The 19,998-nt window shown below is 40.4% G+C and overlaps 1 protein-coding gene across 1 annotated transcript in view; it reads right to left on the bottom strand.

Annotated features, from left to right (window-relative positions):
- CFAP299 (cilia and flagella associated protein 299) overlaps positions 1-19,998 on the bottom strand; it is a 370,593-nt gene that overhangs the window by 346,762 nt on the left and 3,833 nt on the right. The window contains 2 exon segments of the mRNA XM_067557092.1: positions 13,763-13,853; positions 13,856-13,892. Coding sequence (XP_067413193.1) covers positions 13,763-13,853; positions 13,856-13,892 — 128 coding nt within the window.

Here is a 19,998-nt window from a genome sequence, read left to right as displayed (position 1 = left end):
CCAGTTCCGATTGGGAGCTCATGATATATTGCATGACCAACCGCGATGTGTTCAGAACACTGACAACAGTGGAGAGCAGTGCAGGATCCATCCTTTCAGATAGAGATAGTGGGTGTTCAAGAAACTGGAGTAATTGAATAATGCCATGAAACACAATCAGAAACCCATGGAATGATGGGACAGAAATCACTGCATTATGGGACGTTAAACCCGCACCCATAATTCACTGTGATCCTCTCCTAGCGGCACAAGTTATCAAGTTGCACAGGGGGATAGCTGCCCACAGTGCACCGCTCCCAATGTCAATCCTAAAGCACCATCTGTGGACGTACTTTGGTGACACGAGTGCTGTGTGGACAGGCACAAACATTGTAACTAAAATGCTTTTGATCACCATTGTAACTTGCATCAACAACACTTCCTAGTGTAGACAAGGCCTAAGTCTTTCGCCTGGCAACGCTATTTGTCTTCAGTTTGTATTACTTTAAAAGTTATATACTTCAGCAGGTTTAATTCTGTGATGATTTCGCACCTCTAAAGTTGAACTCAAAAAGTTATTACATGCACAAATAGGACAACAGAGGGGCTGGGACAGTCCTATATATTTATACAAAGCCCTGCACAAGGAGACCCCAATCTTGACTCAAGCCTTCACATGCTACAGATACACAATAATAATACACATTGTGGGCAAAAGCCTTCCCTGATTGACACCCCATAAAATTCCTTTTGACTTCAGTAAGACTACATGGGGTGTAAGTGAGAGCTGGATTTGGTTCTGTGAACCCCATTCTTCCCTTAGATTTCACACACAACTTCCACAGGAGTTGCACAGGAGTACATGGAGGCAGAACTGGGTCCTAGAAACAGAAGTAGTATGTAACCCCCATATCATTTATCCAAAAACACAAACCTGTTCCAAATGGCCCCAAATGTAGACCTTTCCGGACAGAGTGACATTCTGTTTGTCTGGCAGACAAATGAAAACCATGATGTTACCCCCTACTCCATTAGGCAGCACTAACCAATGTGCAGAGATGGCTACATTCTCAGGTCAGATGCCATAAACAAGGTCATTTCCTCCTGTTTGATGGCCCATGGCTCTGGTGTCATCGGTTAGTGGTATCATCACACAGGGTGCTTCCAGCTCTTGACAGGGCATGTACCAAATGGGAGTCTATTTCCTTTGAGAAGAATGTCAATGTACAAAAGAGTTTAAACAGCAAGACAGCCCAGCATAAGGCACCAAAGGGGAGAAGTTCAAATGAGGAAAGGAGCCTCTACAACATTGGTTCTCAAACTGGGAGTCGCAATATGGTTATGTGGGGGTCGCGGGCTGTGAGCCTCATGCTTCCTCCTGGCAGAGGAACATGAGGGGAGGGGGCAAGCAGTGATACACAGACACTGGTCACCTCACCAATGTTCCTCCATGCTCTCCTAGGGGATTGGGGAGGAAAGCAAGAAGTAATGCCAGAGCTCCCTGCATCCATGTCATTTCCCCACCTGGGCTGTTCTGTGAGGTGAGCATCAGGAGCTGCTTTTCTCTGCCCTCCCCTTACACAGCCCAAGTGGGGAAAGGGGCCTGGATGCAGGGAGCCCTGACATTACTCCTCGCTCCCCACCTCACAGCCCTCTAGGGGTGCATGGAGGAGCAGCTTTTGAGGTGGAAGCCAAGCAGCAATACCAGCTGCTCTGTGCATGCAGGTCTGTTTCCCCAGGTGGGTGCAGAAAGAGGTTGCAGGGGTTAGGGGTAAAGAGGGCACAGTGCAGGGGTTAGGAGAGAAGGGGGAGCCCATGGGGACCAGGAGGTCACACTCAGAGCCTTGCTGTATGAAAGGGATCACCAATGCAAAAAGTTTGAAAACTGCTGCTCTGCAACTTCCAACGACCAAGTGTGCTTAAGAGTTGCACTTAAAATAAACTGACAGCAGGAGAGCCAATCACTATCACAGACATGTGCCCATGGGTTAAGTAAATACTCTGGGCATATCCTCAGCTAGTGTAAACTGGTGTAGCTCCATTTGCTTCAGAGCTGAAGACTTACACAAACAGAGGATCTGGCCCAGTGTCTTTTCACAGATAGCTGTTCAATGCCTTTTGAGGTATTCCAAGCACAATGTTCTATCCAGCCCACCAGTGCCTGCCTGCTCCTCTCACTTCACTCCACCTTATGGGATTGACTCAGCTCACTTCTCACAGAAGGATCAAGTCCTCAGCTGTACTTTGGGAGGAGGAATGTTGATCTGTTTCTTTGTTTTGCTAAAAAGAGTTCCAGAATTTTGGCTCTCTTTAAAGGTGTTGATTCAGGGAGAAGATGAAAGGAAAATGAGAGTCATTTTACAAGTTTCAACATTTACTGCTTCAGCAAAGTTGTACCAAAAAGAAGTGGATCTCAAAAGAATAAAAGATAGGAAAGAAGAGCCAAATACTGAGAAAAGGGAAACAGTTTAAAAAAAAAAAAAAAAAGCATTTAGACATAAATCACCACATCAGAAATCTAAAACAGTGGATCATAAACTGAAGAAATCCATACACAAATTATTTCCTGTACTCTGGTTTCATTTGCTTGAAGATTAACAACTTGTTGCAAAAAAACAAACAATCCCTATTAAAGGGAAATATTTTGCAACACTTATTTAAACACATTTCATTTATTTATTCCCAAGGCTTTTCCTGAAACTATTCAGAATTTAAAAAGCAGACAAGAAACAAAACAGGAGTGATTCATTCTTAAGCAGAGAATGTTGATTATCACTGCCTATTCCCAGGTGCAAAAACATTTCTGCTAATGTAACTAATTCACTACTTAGAGTAGAAAGCTACCCAAACACACCTGGACCTTTTCAAAAAGGATTTAATATTGTATTAAAGTAAACATGTTAAGGACAGGAACACTTAGAGCCATCAGAAAGCTCCTCAGCTTAGTGTGTTATTTGTGAGAATGGTTGTGTGCTATGAACTGAATGGCCCCTAACTCCTTAACATAAATTCTGAAACATTTACATTTCATTATTTGCTCTTCCACTTTCCTGTTTCAGAACTGTGTGTCAGATCATTTATACTCATTGTCAAAAATCTCTAGTTATCCATGTTTAGGTTTGCTAGAAACATACAGTGTGAAATGAAAACCCATATACTTACTCCTAGACGATTAGGGTTGGAAGGGTCCTCAGGAGGTCATCTAGTCCAACCCCCTGCTCAAAGCAGGCCAACCCCAACTAAATCATCCCAGCCAGGGCTTTGTCAAGTCAGGCCTTAAAAACCTCTAAGGATGGAGATTCCACCCCCTCCCTAGGTAGCCCATTCCAGTTCTTTACCACCCTCCTAGTGAAAAAGTTTCCTAATATCCAACCTAGATATTTTAAGTTCTATGGAAGAAAACAGTATTTCTGAAGAAATCATGCTTACTATATCCATATATACATGTGCTTCACTAAGGGAGTGAAAATTCCATATACACTGTGTAATTTTTAATAGAATGTACTACAACAAGGGCCAGAATTTACAATCCCATGAAAATACCTACATGATTGGAACAGAGGGCCCAGAAAACCCTGCAAGATGAACTTCTCAGTGTTTCTCATTAATGCTCACTTGAGGGGATGGAGTATGTGGTACAGTGTGCTAGTCCTGTAGATGCTTTCCCTAGGGAAGGGCAAAAACTCAGTCCCACCAATAGTCATCAACTGCAGCCCTGAAAGCATGATTCCTGAAGAATTAAAACTTTTTGGCCACCTCTCTTTAAAAAAAAAAAAAAAAAAAATCTTGCTGCATCCAATGATTATATTAGCTGCTTTCCCTAAATTGTATCTCCAGTATACACCATCTGACAGATTTGTTTGTAGTGAAAGCAAGTAATAGCACATCAAACAAAGAACAGAGATTCAAATGATAGGAAGCAGAAATATTGGAAACAAAGGGTTATGCAGAAAATAAAACCATAACACATATACTAAAGCCAAGCTTAACTAATAAGACGACATATCAGAAAAAGCAAAAGCTCACTCAATCTTTCCAGCATATTACAGCCACACTTGTCTGTGATCATCTATTCATGAAACAAGCACGCTCTCCTCTTACCTCCTCGGTGGAAAGATCCAGAGTTTTCCTCTATGCTTACAGTTATAGACCAAAAATCCAAGGTGTGGGGCACTCTCCCATTTAATCCCCCAACTACCCAAGGGGGCTGTACTCTGGAGTCTCAGCTTTCATTTTTTTAAAGTTAGAGTATGTCTGGCTGTGTAGCAGTGGAGGTTAATGGGTTCATTTTCCTGATGGAGAGCTCAGCTTCTGAAGTCTAGGACTCCATTACAGAAATATTTTATTAGAAATACAATGATTATATGAAGAAAATTCACGATTTTTGGAAGGACACAACCCAGAACATGGAGGCCTTCTGAGTAGAAAGTGAACCACTGACACTGCAGATTATTTTTCTTGTAATTATACTGAAGGACTTGACTAAACTGATCCACATGCTAATCTCTTTCCATGCAGAATGGAAATTCCAAAACCCACCCACTTTTTAAGACTGAATCATTTAAATTTCAAGTTTCAACACAAGCAAAAAAAGAGTTAGTATGTAGGTAGAAAGAGAAAATAGTCTTAAAAGACATGAATATGTTGTACTCTCAGCATAATCAAAAGCTATATCCTCTCTCATGTTTCTTTGAGATTCTGAAAAATGCATCTATTTCTCAAGCTATATTATTAGGATACAGATCTCTATCTTGTACAGATTTTTTCCTGCAACTATGGCTATTTTTTAAAATAAAAGAAGAAGAGGAAGAAGAAGAAGAATTTTTAGAAGTCTACTCAATCCTGCCATTTGGTTTATGCTTAGACATGTTTTTTTCCAAGTTCTGATTCAATAGGCTGCAGGGAGGGAAAAATAGGTGGAGACTAAAGGAAAATTAAATAACTTACTTAAAAAGCAATTTCATTGAGTCACAACAGCCACTGTAAGGCTACGGCTACACTGACGGCAGCAAAGTCGCCGCCATCAGATCGATTTCTCTGAATCAACTGAGCAGTCAGTGAAGACCCGCTCAGTCGATCCAGAAATCGACGTACTAAGACCACCTTCACAAGTGGCGTAGCGCTGCATCGACGGGAACACAGTTCCCGTCGGTGCAATGCAATGAAGACGGCGCGCAGAAGAAGAGCAGGGAAGTCGACGGGAGTTACGCAAGTTTTTTGGCATGGCCAAATGCTGCTATGTTGCTGACTTGCTAGCTTGAGTAAAAAAATGAAATGGAGATTTGCAATTATCCTTTGCATGTCTTGGTATCACCTAGAGCCTGCAAATTGATAGCTTGTGGGTACACTGCTGTGCCCATTCAGAATCCCACTTTACTTCCAGGGGGCACCATAGAATCATAGAAGATTAGGGTTGGAAGGGTTATCAGGAGGTCATCTAGTCCAACCCCCTGCTCAAAGCAGGACCAACCCCAACTAAATCATCCCAGCCAAGGCAGAGGTACAGTAGTGTGTTCACATGTTAGTGCCCATGAGATCATAGCTTATATCAGCATACTCAATAAGCCAGATTTTGGCCCTTAAAATACATAACCAACTATGAACTGCTGCTCATTTAGCCTGTCCAATCAGGAGAGAAACTTAGAGCATTATAAGGTAGAGAATCAAAGTCAAAAGCATACAATCAAATCATAAAATAAATATTTTTAGCCAATAAGCTTGTATTTATTGGTTTTATTTAAGGGCCACATCCTTCCCTCTTCATTAACACAACTTACTGATGTCAGTGGGAGTCAAATATACAGCCTATGGCAGTACCAAATGTAGTGAGAATGCAATTTTATGTTTCTCATACAACACCATGGAAATGAAGAATGCTTTTGTGGATTGCCAGAGATTTCTAAAAGTTTGGAGTTTTCAATGAACTGAAAGCAGCACCATGTGTCAGACCTGACCAACTCTTACATATTTAAGAGTTTTATATAGAATTATGATTACTGTTTGTTTTGTGGTTGCATCTAGAGGCCAATCAAGAACCAAGTCCCAATTGTGCTAGGCACTGCACATGCACCTAACAAGGGGACATTACCTGCCCCAAACAGCATATAGTAATTTATGTCTACTTCTCAACTCTAATGTTTTTTTCCCTGTCAAATGACTCTGTGGTTTGCCTGTTTGTTATGAAGTTTCTTTGTTCTCATCAAGTACACGCTTTCTGAATGTAGAAAACTGTTTCTTTTTGTGGAACTCAAAAAAGGAAAAAATGCAAAGTGTTTTAATTTCAACTAAAACTGCCAAATGTTATTTTCCACTTGTTTGCATATGTGTTTAGCACTGCTCAACTCATGGCTGATTCAAAACCCATTCAAGTCAATGGAAAGACTCCCACTGACTTCACTGGAATTTGGATCAGATGCTAAGAACATGTGATGTTCAAGATTTATCCTTTGATCCATGAGCATTTCCAGAGATCATCCAAATCCATGTATTGCAACATTGCATACTGTATTTCCCATTTGTAACAGAAATCCAATGAATAATTTTAAAAATCAAAATCCTGTGGGGCTAGAGCTTTGAAGATACTGCAAGATCTGAATAAACTTTTGATATTCAAATCACTTTATATAATAATCTGTACTTCCAGCAATTACAATAACAACTACGCACAAAAGGTAAAGTTGGGCAGTATTAACTATAAGTAGCAAAACTTTCCAGGATCAATTTTAAACTAAAGCTAACAACTGGATATTTAAACATCAAAGTAAAAACAATCCACAAAGAGGGCATCCTCAGTGATGGCTGCAATTGCTCTGTACCTATGTTTGAATATCTTATTAGCAGCAGCTAGATTTAAGAGAAGACCGTAGCACCTGCTGGATTCTATTTCACTACTTAGCAGCTGTTCCATAGTCACCATCAAATATAGATAGAAGAGTCACACCTCGTATTAAGGATACATTTATAAAGGATTAATAATAAATGGCTATAGACTTGTGAAAGTATATGTTACTTACAGCCATTTATCATTATCACCTACTGATGTGATTATAACTATCACATACCACTCATGTCTGTGATATGCTTATAACAACATCAATCATTTATTAACCCCTTTATAAAATATAATGCACCTTTAATACTAAGAGAGTGTGACCAACAGGAATTTAAAGCAAACAGGCAGCCATGCAGGAATCAGTAACTAATGAACTCATCACGTGCCAGAAATTCAACATGTATCATTGACTACACACACTGATTTATTTCAATCTCTGGTTCAGCAATATTGGCACTTCAAATCATTTTGCCATCCTGTTAAACCAAATTATTAGCAATAATATGCACAATTTAATCAAAGAGAGCGCGAATAGGTTGTTTGACAAGCTAGTTGTTACAGTCACAAGCAACTAATAGAAGGTTTATTTGTATGTGTATGAGAGAGAAGAATATTTACCAACTGTAACTCTTGTTCTCTAAAGAGGTATTGCTTCATACAGAGGCTCACTTTAGGAACTGCATGCTTTGCAACATAGCCACAGATCCAGTTTTGATCAGTACCTGGCACTTGGGCTGCCCACAGTTTTCTTGATTCCAACACCCCAGAGACGGATGGTATAAAAACCCACCCACCTCAGTTCTCTTTTCTCTATCTCTTATTAATAGCTGGGCTCAGAAACAGAAGGTAAACATGCCTCTGTGGACACAACACATTTGGGGAACAAGAGTTACTGTTGATAAGCAACTCCTTTTACTCCATCATGACATTGCCTCCACACATCCTCACTACAACAGACTTATGCAGCTTGCAGCGACCTCCCTGGAGAGGTGGGCTGAGAAGCCCTGCTCATTAAAGGTGACTGAAGCACTGCCTTCCTGAAACGAGCAGCTGTTCTCGATGCCATGTTGAGAGAATGATTTGTGCAGATGTAATCTGAACTCCGCATATGAGCCCTCCAGATTTCAGGCAAGAATATACTGCAGATACATGGCATTGAAGAAGCTACACTTCTAGCTGAATGATGCCTGAGGTGTTCAAACTCCAGAATATTACCTAGCTCATAAATGCAAAAATCTTATCCACTTAGTCAAGATGCCTTTACCATTAGTCTTTGAAGAGGGGATCATCATGGGGAGTTTTAAAAACTCTTTTGGCTCTGTGTTGACAATGTTATAAAAGAAAATGAGTCTGACAATCATCATTGCCTACAGATCTAACTTGTATATACAAAACACAGCCTGGCAGTCCAATTGAAATCAATGCTTCTGAAATCTGTGGTACCAAATTCAGATTCATAGAAATTCTTGTGCACCTAGGAAGAAGCAGGCAACAAGTTGATTCAGAAGCACCACAATACAAAGAACTTCTGACACAGATGTCTAGGTATTCTGATGTGTCTTCCAGGCAAAAGATACTGTTAAATGGCTGTTAAACACTGGCATAGAAATGGATAATCACTTTGTGGATGTTCAGTCTGTGCACCAAGTTACCACAAGAAGCTGTAATATTTACCAGCACTACATGGTTTTAGTAACTGAATGGGCTTGCACAATCAGACAAGGAGCAGCAAATGTGATCTACTGTTGTCACAGAAATTCAGGCAACCTCAATAACATGGGAATCTCCCCATTTCTGGGGAACTCATTGAGAGACATGAAAGGCTGGTTTTCATGCTGTACAGAAGAGCATAATGCATACTGCCATTGTAAGTAGTTTCACAGTAGAAGTTTGCACAGGACTATTTTGAAAGAACTTTTAGAAAGGCTTTTGAAAGAACTTAAATAGTCTGTTTCTAAATAGGCATTAATTTGGATATGCTCTAAGGGACTGATCCAACTCCCACTGAAAAAAAAGCAATGAAAGATTTTCCACAGATTTCAGTATGTTTTGGATCAGCCCCTGGAAAAATGAAACTCAGCTAATACACAGAGATACAGGAGTCCATTGATCTGACTACAGCAAATCAAATGAAGTTCCAGTCACAGCATGTACTGCTTGAGATATGTAAGGCTGGTGGAGGGGTGCATGCTGAACAAGTGGATCAGACCCACTAGGATCCATACCCTTCCCTCCAAGCAGTCAGTGAGGAGAGGAAGAGAAAAGAATCACCCATTTCCCTCTAAGCAACAAAAGGGCACAGAGCATTTTGAGCTATCAGAGGGTAAGATAAGTATCCGGGCTAGTGACCTACTGTTTTATTTAACAAGGCTTGCCAGCTGTTTTCAAGTCTTGTTATTTTCAGTATCTCTATTTGTCTTCTTACTAAACAAGAAGCTCTTTGAATCATAGACTCTCCATGCCCATATTACCATGAGTGGCCAGTTGAGAAAACCAAGACATTTTCAAACCACCATTTCAAGCTTCTATTTTTGCTTGTATTAAGTCTCGTTGTCCTGTTCTTCAAGCCAAATACTTATGTACAGCAGGGCCTGTGACATTTCTGTAGTAAGAAATGTAGCCAATACAACACAGATTCTCCCCATATTGCTGAAAATGTTATCATTCAAATTCTTTCAGGTAGCCCGTGCAAGCATGGCTAGCCAGAATCTAAAAGTCCCCACACTACACTCCAGAATCTAATGCTAGCTCTCAAAATAACACCTTCCACACAGCTAAGCAAAATGCTAGCTGTCAGGACACTAGTGTGAAACATGTAGGCTGAGATTGTCAAAGGGCTCTAAAAAAACTGGGTGTCCAATTCCCATTGAAAATCAAAGTGAGAATCCCAGCAGCAATTCACACAATACAGCGAGGAATGCTTTCTCTCCGCTCATTTCATTGCTTCCATTTCCATGCTAGCTATTTGTACAAAGGTAAGAGGTTTCCTTAAGTGAAACAGCTAGGACTATTTGTGTAGTTTTCATACATCTGGTTGAGAGTTTTTTTGGATGAACTCATTAGAAAAATATTTTTTAAATAGTGCACTCCAATTTAAAGCCCATCAAGATGTCATACGAAGTTGGTGTTTGTAAGAGAAATGGTAAGGGTTTTGCTTTTCCTTTACTATCCCAGTGTAGGAGAGCTTTCAAGGTAGCTGATAGACTTATCTATTGATAAAGCTAAGAGTTTTCAGGAGAATAATTCCATATACTAAACAACACTGGAAATAACTCTGTATAGCCAGAGAGTTTTATAGAGTTGTACTCAATATTTGTCAGGCAACAGAAGAAAGATTAGCAGGAAGTACTGTATTCTAAAAAGCCTAATCTAAACAGCTCTAATTTAGACCCAGCTGTCCATGGGTCCAAGAAAAACTGAGTGATCATCAGGAGATAAAGATGCTCCACCCACACCTTAGGTACCAAGGACCAGAGAAGGGTGATGTAGAGCTACTGCTCTTGTTCTATACCACCCAGGGATTCCTGCAGATGAATTTTGAGGAGGGTAAGAACCATTAGATTTCCATTTGTTTTCCACAACCAGAGCATTGTAAAGCAGCCAGATCAGACCAAAGAATTGGGCCCAAAGTCCCCACTGAGAGGCTTACAAACTGAAGTTAGAGTGAACAAACAGTAAAAGCACCAGAGACCATGGAGGCTCTGGGTGACATTATACTAGGAGGTGGAGGGGAGAAGGGGGAAAAAAGTAAGTTCACAAATTTCTGGTTTAAAATTTACTTTTATAAATCTCTCTAAGTGGAATATTTTTTATGATGATTAGTATTGAATAGTTTGGGAGAGAAGCAAGTTTTAAGGAAGTATCTGAATAAAGATGGGATGGCTATTTGGAGTTCAACTTGGATCTACCGAAGTCAATGTCACTAATGACTTCACACATTGCACAAAAAGATCACTGGTACATAACAGGATGGAGAGTGCTCCACGCTTACGATGCAGCATAAAACATGTGTCTTTGCACTAACATTAAAATCTCCCTATTAACCCTGAATTAATTCCTCCACATGCAACAAGATGAACTTAGTTCATTTGAAAAAAAAAAAAGTTATCCTATGATTGGGATAATTACAAACTTCCAGGAAACTATTGTATAACACCACAAGATTGAGCAGATGCAATATTACGTAAGTATGTAGCACAGATGCTCTTAACCCACAGAAGTTATAAAAGCAATCTAATGATCTAGCAGCAAATTTATCATATGCCACTTTTTCCTTTCAGTAAAGTGGTTAAGTTACCAAGAATAAACATCATAGTGCTGAGTTATTTAACCATCATTTTGATAACAAAATTGTCTATTTACATTTTTTCTTGTAATACTGTAGAAAGGCACTACTTTACCCTATAAGAAAGTAATCAGTGTAGGAAATGCCTTAAATAATTCTATTTAATATCATAAGACGAGGAAGCCCAAACCTTTGTCGTCCACTAGCATTTTCTCTTTATATACTGCATACTTAAGCTGTACAGTAAGATTCAAGTGTAATACCATAAGAATTTTTAACTAGGGAGTAATTAATTCAAATTTCTCCTACTTCTGAAATCTCTAATGAACATCTATGTAGACACTGCAGTATTGCATAATCATGCATAAGTGGTATTTAACATAACTAATGCACTACATCAGGACTTGATCAAATTCCAGAGAGAGTTGTTGCTTCCATTTTTTTTCTTAATGCAAGTAAAACAGGTCAGTAAGGGGTTAAGCTGAGGAATGACAAACTGTCCAAATGGACAGAAAGTGAGGCAAAACAGAAGGAAAAAAGGCCAAGTACATGATATGATCAGGTATCCAAGTATCCACACTGCAGCATGCACTTTTACAACTCTAAGTAACAGAGGTGGCAGGGCAAAAAAATAAAATCTAGCCATGCTTGTGGCCAAGCTTCTCCTCTTAGAAGTTTTGTTTTCTAGACTTTTCAGATTAGATCAGCTCTTCTGCCAAGGGGTCCTCCTCCAAGACTTTACAAAAAAAAACAAAACACTATCGCATAAGAAAGAAAAAAGAGTGCGTTTACTTGTCCACTGCTCCCTGGAGAGACGGATTAGCACCACCATCCCCTTCCAGGTCTCCCTTGTCTGTTGGAAGGACGCTATTTATGTAGTCCCTTTAACCCCCAGCATGCTTTGTCCTGCCAGACCTCATGTCACAGCTACTCGGGGAACAACATTTTCCACTAATCCACATCCACTGGATCTCAGAGAGAGACTGGCTGAGATGATCTTGTCCAGGACTATTGAAGGGAGAGGAGTTCCAGTTCACCCTGCTCATAGAACTCCAGTCTTAGGCCCTAAAAAACAATCAGTAATATGCATGGTTTCCCCCGAACCACCTCCCTGAGACCATATCTTCTCTTTCAGTGACCATGTCCCTGTGCCAGAGTTGTTCCTAGAACAGCAAAGTACTAGCCAAAGAGTGGTGTACTACTCAGACCTTACAGTATGGGTGCACCCTGTTACCATGGGTTGTAATAGAAAGAATAAATAAAAGATTGATGCATCAGTCAAGTATAACTGTTGCTGAAGTGACATCTCTTTAAAGGCATCTTTTCAAACTTTCTCAACCTTTTACATGAAATAGACAATGAGGATACTAGAGATTGCACTCAAAAACAAAGTTCACTTTAATTCCCATTCATATTCCTGGCCAGGAGTTTGAAAGCAATGTATAGAGAGGTTCTTCCCACAGAAGCAATCTCAGATTTTATAAAAAGGACCCCTGAAATGTTGGGACATGATTTTTGAACATTTAGTTTGCACTATAGTATTCATCCAACTAGAGGGAAAGTGTTCAATAAGAATTGGCAGTTCTCCATATTAATAATGAGTCCTTGTTTATTAATTTCAAGGTCTAAATACTTGGTGAAAAACATCTGCATTACCAAATAAAATGGACTATATCCTGAGGATCAGTTTATATCCCACATAACAGAGCAAAACCATGGTTTTTAAACCTGATTTTCCATTAGCATATGGAGAGTGCATATGCATTGTTCTTATAAGCTTTAATGCAACTTTTTATTATTTTATAATGCCCACTAGTGTGGTAACTGTTTTCTCCAAAGCACCCTTCTGTGTAAGCCCCTTGTGCACTGATGGCAGAATAGCATGTCCAAAAATCAATTACCCATAGCATTTGAAAAAATCAATGTTCTAATAAAAGAGCACGCTCTTGCCATCTCTCTCTATAGATTTGTTAGTCTTGCCTTTTATCCTCATATGTCCTTGTACTTTGACTATGTTAGTTTACTTCATGGTGATGGGCAGACCTGTAATGGACTACCTCAAATTTATAATCTAGATGGTAGAATTACAACACTACACTGCAGGACCTGTTAGGTAACACATACTGTAAGTACTGGTGCTGGAAACTAAAGGGAGAAAAGGGATTTTCAAAAGAGCTTCAGAAAGTTAGGTTCCCAAATTTCACTGAAATTCAGTAGGACCTGGAAGCCTAACTCAGTTAGCGTCCTCTGAGAAGTCCCAGCCTTTGCACTCTGGGTAAGTGATTTTTCTGCAAGAAACAAGTTAGTCAACTTTTGCACCGAGTTCCCAGTTAATTTAAGATCAGCCCTGCTTTAGTCCATGATATAATCAGGATGCAAATAGGGAAAATCTATACGGCTTAATCATTTGCTACACCAGTTTTGTAGATGGACTCACCTTACGTGTGTATATTTTTTATTTATATTTTAGAAATTAGGAGTTCTAAATTGTGTGGCCTTACAGTAAATTTACTCCAGCTTTTCCACTCCCTAATCTTCATATAAGTTTAAGATATTATATGCTCTGATCTGCCCCAACCTGCACATTATAAAGACCTTAAAAAATAGTCAAGGTGACACTTTCCCCAGTTGACATTTTGGATGTTCTATGAAATGTACACACTTACTTTTGCTGGGTTCTTTCAGAAAGCCTTGAAGCCTCTGCAGCCGCTTTCCTTGCTTCAAACTCTTCCCTTTTCAGAACTTCACCACTTCCCGGAATCCCAGCTCCACCAGCTGGCGAGCCATCTCCTCATTCTGAAGGAGCAAGGAAGAATCAGTTGTTTTTCAGAAAACAATTTAACCAGCAACAAAAAAAATCTCTTGGAAAAAAGGGTGTTTTTACTTCTAAAATTAAAAGTTTACAAGCCAGGCACAAGCTAGCAACGAAAGTTATGTAAACCTCATTTCAGGTTACCATCCATCCCTTCTATCACTGATTTTTTTTTACCTGACACTTTCACTTCATTCCCTTACATGTACACCAGCCTCCTTATAACTATGTGAAAAATGTAGCCTCTGGAAGCAGCACAAGAAATTGACTGTAGAAATTAACTAGAAATATTTATTTACTCATTGGGAGAGTTTAAGAGCTGCTGATGCCTCACTGAAAGCTTTGGGGAAAAGACATTCTATTTGGAGAAAACTCTATTTATACATCATACTTTGAGCTGTTCTTTTTATTTTGATGATTTCTGCTATTAAAATATCTCGAGTGGTCGAGGGGGGAGAGGGGGGGACAGGACTCTGGGAAATGGCAAGGAGTTCAGTCCTCTAAACATATGGAAATCTCAGGATCTATGCAGCTGTCCAGCCACCTGCAGGGAAAAGGAGAATTCCGGGGGGTGGTCTACAATCTCTGCACAGCTCCCTGGACTTTACATTTCTACACATAGCTACAAAGCACTACATCGTTGGATGCCCAAAACTTCTGTTGGGGGTTGTTTGTAGATGCATAAAGAAGATCTGAGCTGCAGGTCTGATCATACACAACTTGGGGAGTGATTTACATTCAAAAAGGGGATTATGCAGTACCCAGTGCTCCTTCAGCTCCATTTCTAGTGTCCCAGGACTGAGGTGCCAATATGGAGGGGGTATCCAGAATTGGTGGCTAAGGGTGAGAATGAATCATAGCTGCTGTTCTCCTATCACTGCAGGCATGTCCCCTAATTTGGTGCATTGTGCTGCTCCCTTTTCTGCGGAGCTTGCAGCTTCATAAGCTCATCTATCCGTAAGGTCTAGAAGGGAAAAAACTGTGAGGAAAATGAAAGTGTATATAGCCCGAACATACAGTCCTTACATAGATAAAACTTCCATTTAAGGCTATAGGTTAGACCCAAAGAGCATACACCTTTGTAAAGCACTACAGTCACCATCCCACATCTGCTGCAGTGTGTGTCTGCCTTTCCTGGAGTATGAACTTTTAAACAAAATACAAAAGTGAACTAATGCTTCCACCTAGTGGTAAGAGACCAAAGCAATCTATTAGCATACAGTTCATATACTGGACTTGAGTCACAATAAGTAAGATACTTCTCCTCTATGGTGCATGGGGGAGGAAATTAAATAGAACTAGGGAGTAACAGAAGAGGGAAGTAAAATATGAGGTGGAATTCCACATCGAAGTTAGTGCTGCTTCTCACACTAGCCTCTGAGCCACCGCTCCTTACTCACTTTGGAGATTGGCAGAAGATCCCAGCTGTATACCAGGAGGTTAATGGCAGCACAGCCAGTCAGCTGACCTTCCTGCCAGGGGTAGGGAGAGTTCAGGATCTACTGCACCGGAGCAGACACTCCATATGGGTGTTCCAATGACCACAGGATGGGATTTCCCACAGATTCTTGGGTTGGATGTATTGATAGACCTCTGACCCTTCAGTGCCTCTGCTAATCCTTTCCCCCGAGGGAATAATAAGTTCCAATTCCCACTGGTGGAACTCAGTGAGTTCTATATTAGCTTTCCCCCTTCTGCTGCTTTTTAGGTTAAAAGAGGAGGGATGACACTCAAAGCACTGGATGGGACCTATGGATGTATAAAAAATTTGAAGACAAATTTAAAAGGCTCTCAAATACTTCAGACACTAAATTTTCATAAAGCACAAGCAAAAATCCTCTATGAGAAGCCAGTAAAGAATGTTTTAATATAGCAGCAGGTCCTTTGCCAACTTGTTATCACTCAAATATTGAATTTTTGCTTTCTGAAGCTCTGTAAAATGATCGTCTCCATCCTCTGAAATATTAAACTAAAAAGAGTCAAGTATACCATTCAGTAATTGCTGCTACATGGGCTTTGTGTAATCCAGGCTAGGTTTCCACTAGTCAATCTGGCCTTTTTCATTATATCATACTCCATTATCATTTCATGATATCATACCAGCATCATGGGACCAAGTCATGTACTTTACATACTAAAGATGTGTCAGTTCTTCACTATATTAATTTGCTTGAGAGTTATATGCCTGTTCCTAATCATTTGCCTGTTTGCCTCTTATCTGTGACCACATTCCTACCATGTTCAACTTTTAAGATATGCTCTCGCCCCCCTGAAGTTATGGGCTTGATGTAGGAATTACTGGTGTGAAATTCTATGGCATGTATTGGATAGGAGATCAGACAAAGTCACCACAATGGTTCTATGGCGTGTGTTGATTCTCTGGCACGTGTTGGATAAGAGATCAAAGTCACCATAATGGTTTCTTCTGACCTTAAGAAAAAATTAATCTTTGAGTGTGAAGGTAAACTGCTACATCCGCAGAGCCCCATTGAAGTCAGTTGGGCTCCAACAAACACAACAGTATGCCTGCAAGTTGTAGGCTGCAGATTCTGTAGAGTACCCAGCACAGCTGGACCTCAATCCTTTTGTGAGACCACAATGCAGATGTTTAATATCATCACCATCTCTGGTATGCTAATAAAATGCCATAACGTAGTGGAAAAAAGATAGTATCAGGAGCAGCCAAAAGCCTGCAGGCTTTCCTCATCTGTCTCATTTTATTAATTATTTGTATTATTCTAGGGCTGGGGACCCAAGTCATGGATCAGCACCCCATCGTGCTAGGCACTGTACAAGCACAGAAGAAGATGGTCCTTGCGTCATAGATCTTACAATATAAATGTAAGACAACAGACAATTGATGGAGACTGGTAGACCAAGATGGAGTACAAGGAAACCATGAGACAGTTTAGATCAGCCTAGTAGGCTGTGGGATCAGCACACGGCTTAAGTGTCAGGTTTTCAAAAGGCCTTCTTTCCTCAGCCACAGAACTTGGTTCTGCCATTGTCTGCAAGCAGCAAGGCCACTTTCAGGTTTGTTTCTTTTTTAGACATCTAATTCAGGAATTTAAGGTGCTCTAGATTAGACATTAAAGACACCACCTATACAGGAAAGCAGCCCAACCGCCTATGAAGTGTTGGTAAGTTCAGTGCCAGGCAGGAGGCAGCAGTTTGAGGGATGGGCCATATCCTTTTGAATGGGCACCTAATAAACCCTGAGAGGCAAACTGCAGAGGGAAATATCACATTTGTCCTCCATCCGATTCATTATTGCCAGTTTTTCCAGTATCAGAAAATGCTGCCAGGTTTTACTTTGATTTCAAAAGCTAAATGAGAATCAGTAGCTCTCTACCAAAAGCAAACCTGGAAGCGATTGAGATTGGCTTAAGCCACTTACTAAACACACAGTAAATTCTTTATGATTTTACAAAGTGTTCTCAAATACACTGCAAGCAAATGGTCAAGGCTCAGATTTAGGTGCCCAACTTCCACTGAAAGTCACTGAGATTTGGAGACCTATATACCTTTGGCCCTGTGAGAGGGTGACCTCCTCCCCCCCCCCGGTGACATGACTTTGCAGAGCTGCTGCCTGCTTTCTTTCCCTATTGCAATGATTTATTCAAATCGAGGAACTGAGAACAAGATACCTCCTTTGTGGGGTTTCAGTTGTTAACCCCTCCCCACCAATCCCTCACTGGCCCATCAAATCCAACCCTCCTTCTGGCCAATGTGGGGACAATGGCAACAAGTATCCTCTCCCAAGTTCAGGAGTCCCTAGCCCTCCTACCCAAGATGAGTTACCATGCAAAACAAATGCACACTCTTCAGATAAGGAGGCCACAGCTCTCCTACTGGAGCTGGGGCTATGCTTCAGGCTAACTAGAGTCCTCAATCAGTTTCTCCCCAGCTCACCCCTTTTTACTCACTCCTTTCACCTATCAGCTTGGTGATGCAAAAAGGCTGCAGCCCTCGTCGTCCTCCTCCAACTAGAGTTTCTGAGAGCTTGTTTCTCTAGAGCACCTCGCTGCAACTAAGCTCTGGTAACTTTTTATCAACGTTAACTGCCTAGATGGTAGTTCACCGCTAACTGCTTACACGGTGTCCAAGATGGGCTTGTTCTCCTTAAAGGAGCCTGTCACTGGTAGACTGGGCCCTGACTCTCTTTAAAGAGGCCAGGGTTTATCATTCAACTATAGAGGCATTGTATGGCAACAAATACAGATGTTTGTCTACAGTTGCAAACTGAGATGAATCTGTGTCAGGCCCCATTGAAAATTCCAGCCTAAATCATTCTACACATGTCCTGGACATGTTAAGATCTACTCTTCTTCCCCTAAGAAATCAGTCCGCTGCTATCTTACACATCAGAAATCTTTGCTGCAGGAATCAGCCCCAAAGTTTCCTCTCAGTTTGCAACTGCAGACAGACATCTGTCTGCAGTTGCCATATAAGTCTTCTGTAGATAGAGCCCATACAAACAAAAAAAACTGATGTTTATATGAAAGGATTTCTTGGACTAGTTCAGCACCCTGAAGTTAGCCAGTGAATAAAATATTGTTTTGGCTAATTCTCTCTCACACTCAGCTTCATGAATAAACATGGTGGAAAGGCCATTAAAATGCTTGTTTTCACCCCATTCCTAGTTCACAAAGCGGAACTTGACAAGCTTCACTACTGTCCTTAGGGCTTGTCTACACACGCGTTATTTTGCTTTAACTATAATGCTATAGTTAGTTGGTACAATAACACCCCATCTCTAATTCAGATGCAATTACATTGGCATAAAAGGTGTTCTATACCAGTATAGCTTATACCCATGCAGTAAAGGAAATAAACTATACCTGTAAAAGGCACCTTTATATCAACATAAAGTGTCTCCACACTGGTAAAAGTATTTCAGTAAAACATCACAGCCCTAACCAAAATATTTATCTCAGTACAAAAAACTGTGTTTAGATGGAGCTATGCTAATGAGGGCATCTTTCTTTAAAGAAAAGGAATGAAGAAAAACTGCCATTACAGTGTTTTTACCGAAAGCCACCGCTACACTACAGACTTCAAGAGGTGTGATGAGATGAGATCTAACCAACCTAGCTGTACTGGCAAAAGCCCCTACAATTTTGTTGGTAAAGCTTATGTTGCTCGGAGTGAGAGACGGAAGTAAGCGATCCCAACAAAATGCACAGCCTTTATGGTATAAGCTGTGTCCAAACTAGGGATTTTTGCCAACACAGTCAGTTGTCGGTTACGTCCATGCTAGAAGCACTTCTCCAGCACAGTATACCAGTATACTGCTATGCTGACAAAGCATGCCTGGGGTTGACCTTGCCTAAGATTCTCTTGGTCTGATGACCACCCTAAAATGATGGTGAGGTAACATGGTGCGTGTACTCAAATAGCTGGAACCATTTCACCAAAGTGCCATTCACGCCTTTAGACTGGCAACCATCAAAAGACTGCAGTTTTCCATCTCAACTGTACCGTATCGTAACATCAGGGCTACACAAATTTTAGCATTTAATTCTCGATAACATTTATATGAAAGCACAGCCTGGCTTCCTTTATTGTTGATGGTTTCAGAAAATAACTGCCTAGAAGAACAAGAAACACAATCAGAAGTAGTATAAATAACTTCCTCATAATGACTTTGGAAAGTTTAATAAAACTACAAAATAAAGAGCTGCATATTTGGGATTTAAAGAGGCTTTAACTCCTCCTCTGTTTTTTACTGATCTAGAAGTATTCTGACATTTTCCATCCCAACTTTAATAAACTTGCATATCTTTTATAACAAACAAGAAAGGTGGGCATAACTATGACATGTACCAAATACTGAAGATACCGAGAAAGTAATTTAGGATTTCACAAAAGAGCTGGTACTGGCAATGTGATAGATTGTGTTTCAATTATTTCCTTAAATTCATGATAGCACTACTGCTGACTCGGAAAGATGGTTTGTTTTCTCCACCAATAGCTACGCAAAAGGCATTACGGCTCCTTCTCTACAGAAGGACCTAACTTTTAAGGATAGTGGAGATGCAGTTAGATTTAGTACTCACCTGAAACAGAAGATAAACATGAATAATCCTT

This window comes from Emydura macquarii, unplaced genomic scaffold, assembly GCF_026122565.2.
Source record: "Emydura macquarii macquarii isolate MOO-44397 ecotype Brisbane River unplaced genomic scaffold, CSIRO-AGI_Emac_v2 contig_1790, whole genome shotgun sequence".
Classification (NCBI taxonomy): domain Eukaryota; kingdom Metazoa; phylum Chordata; order Testudines; family Chelidae; genus Emydura; species Emydura macquarii.
The sequence above is the reverse complement of the archived record's forward strand: the minus strand, read 5'-3'. Positions and strand labels throughout refer to the sequence as shown.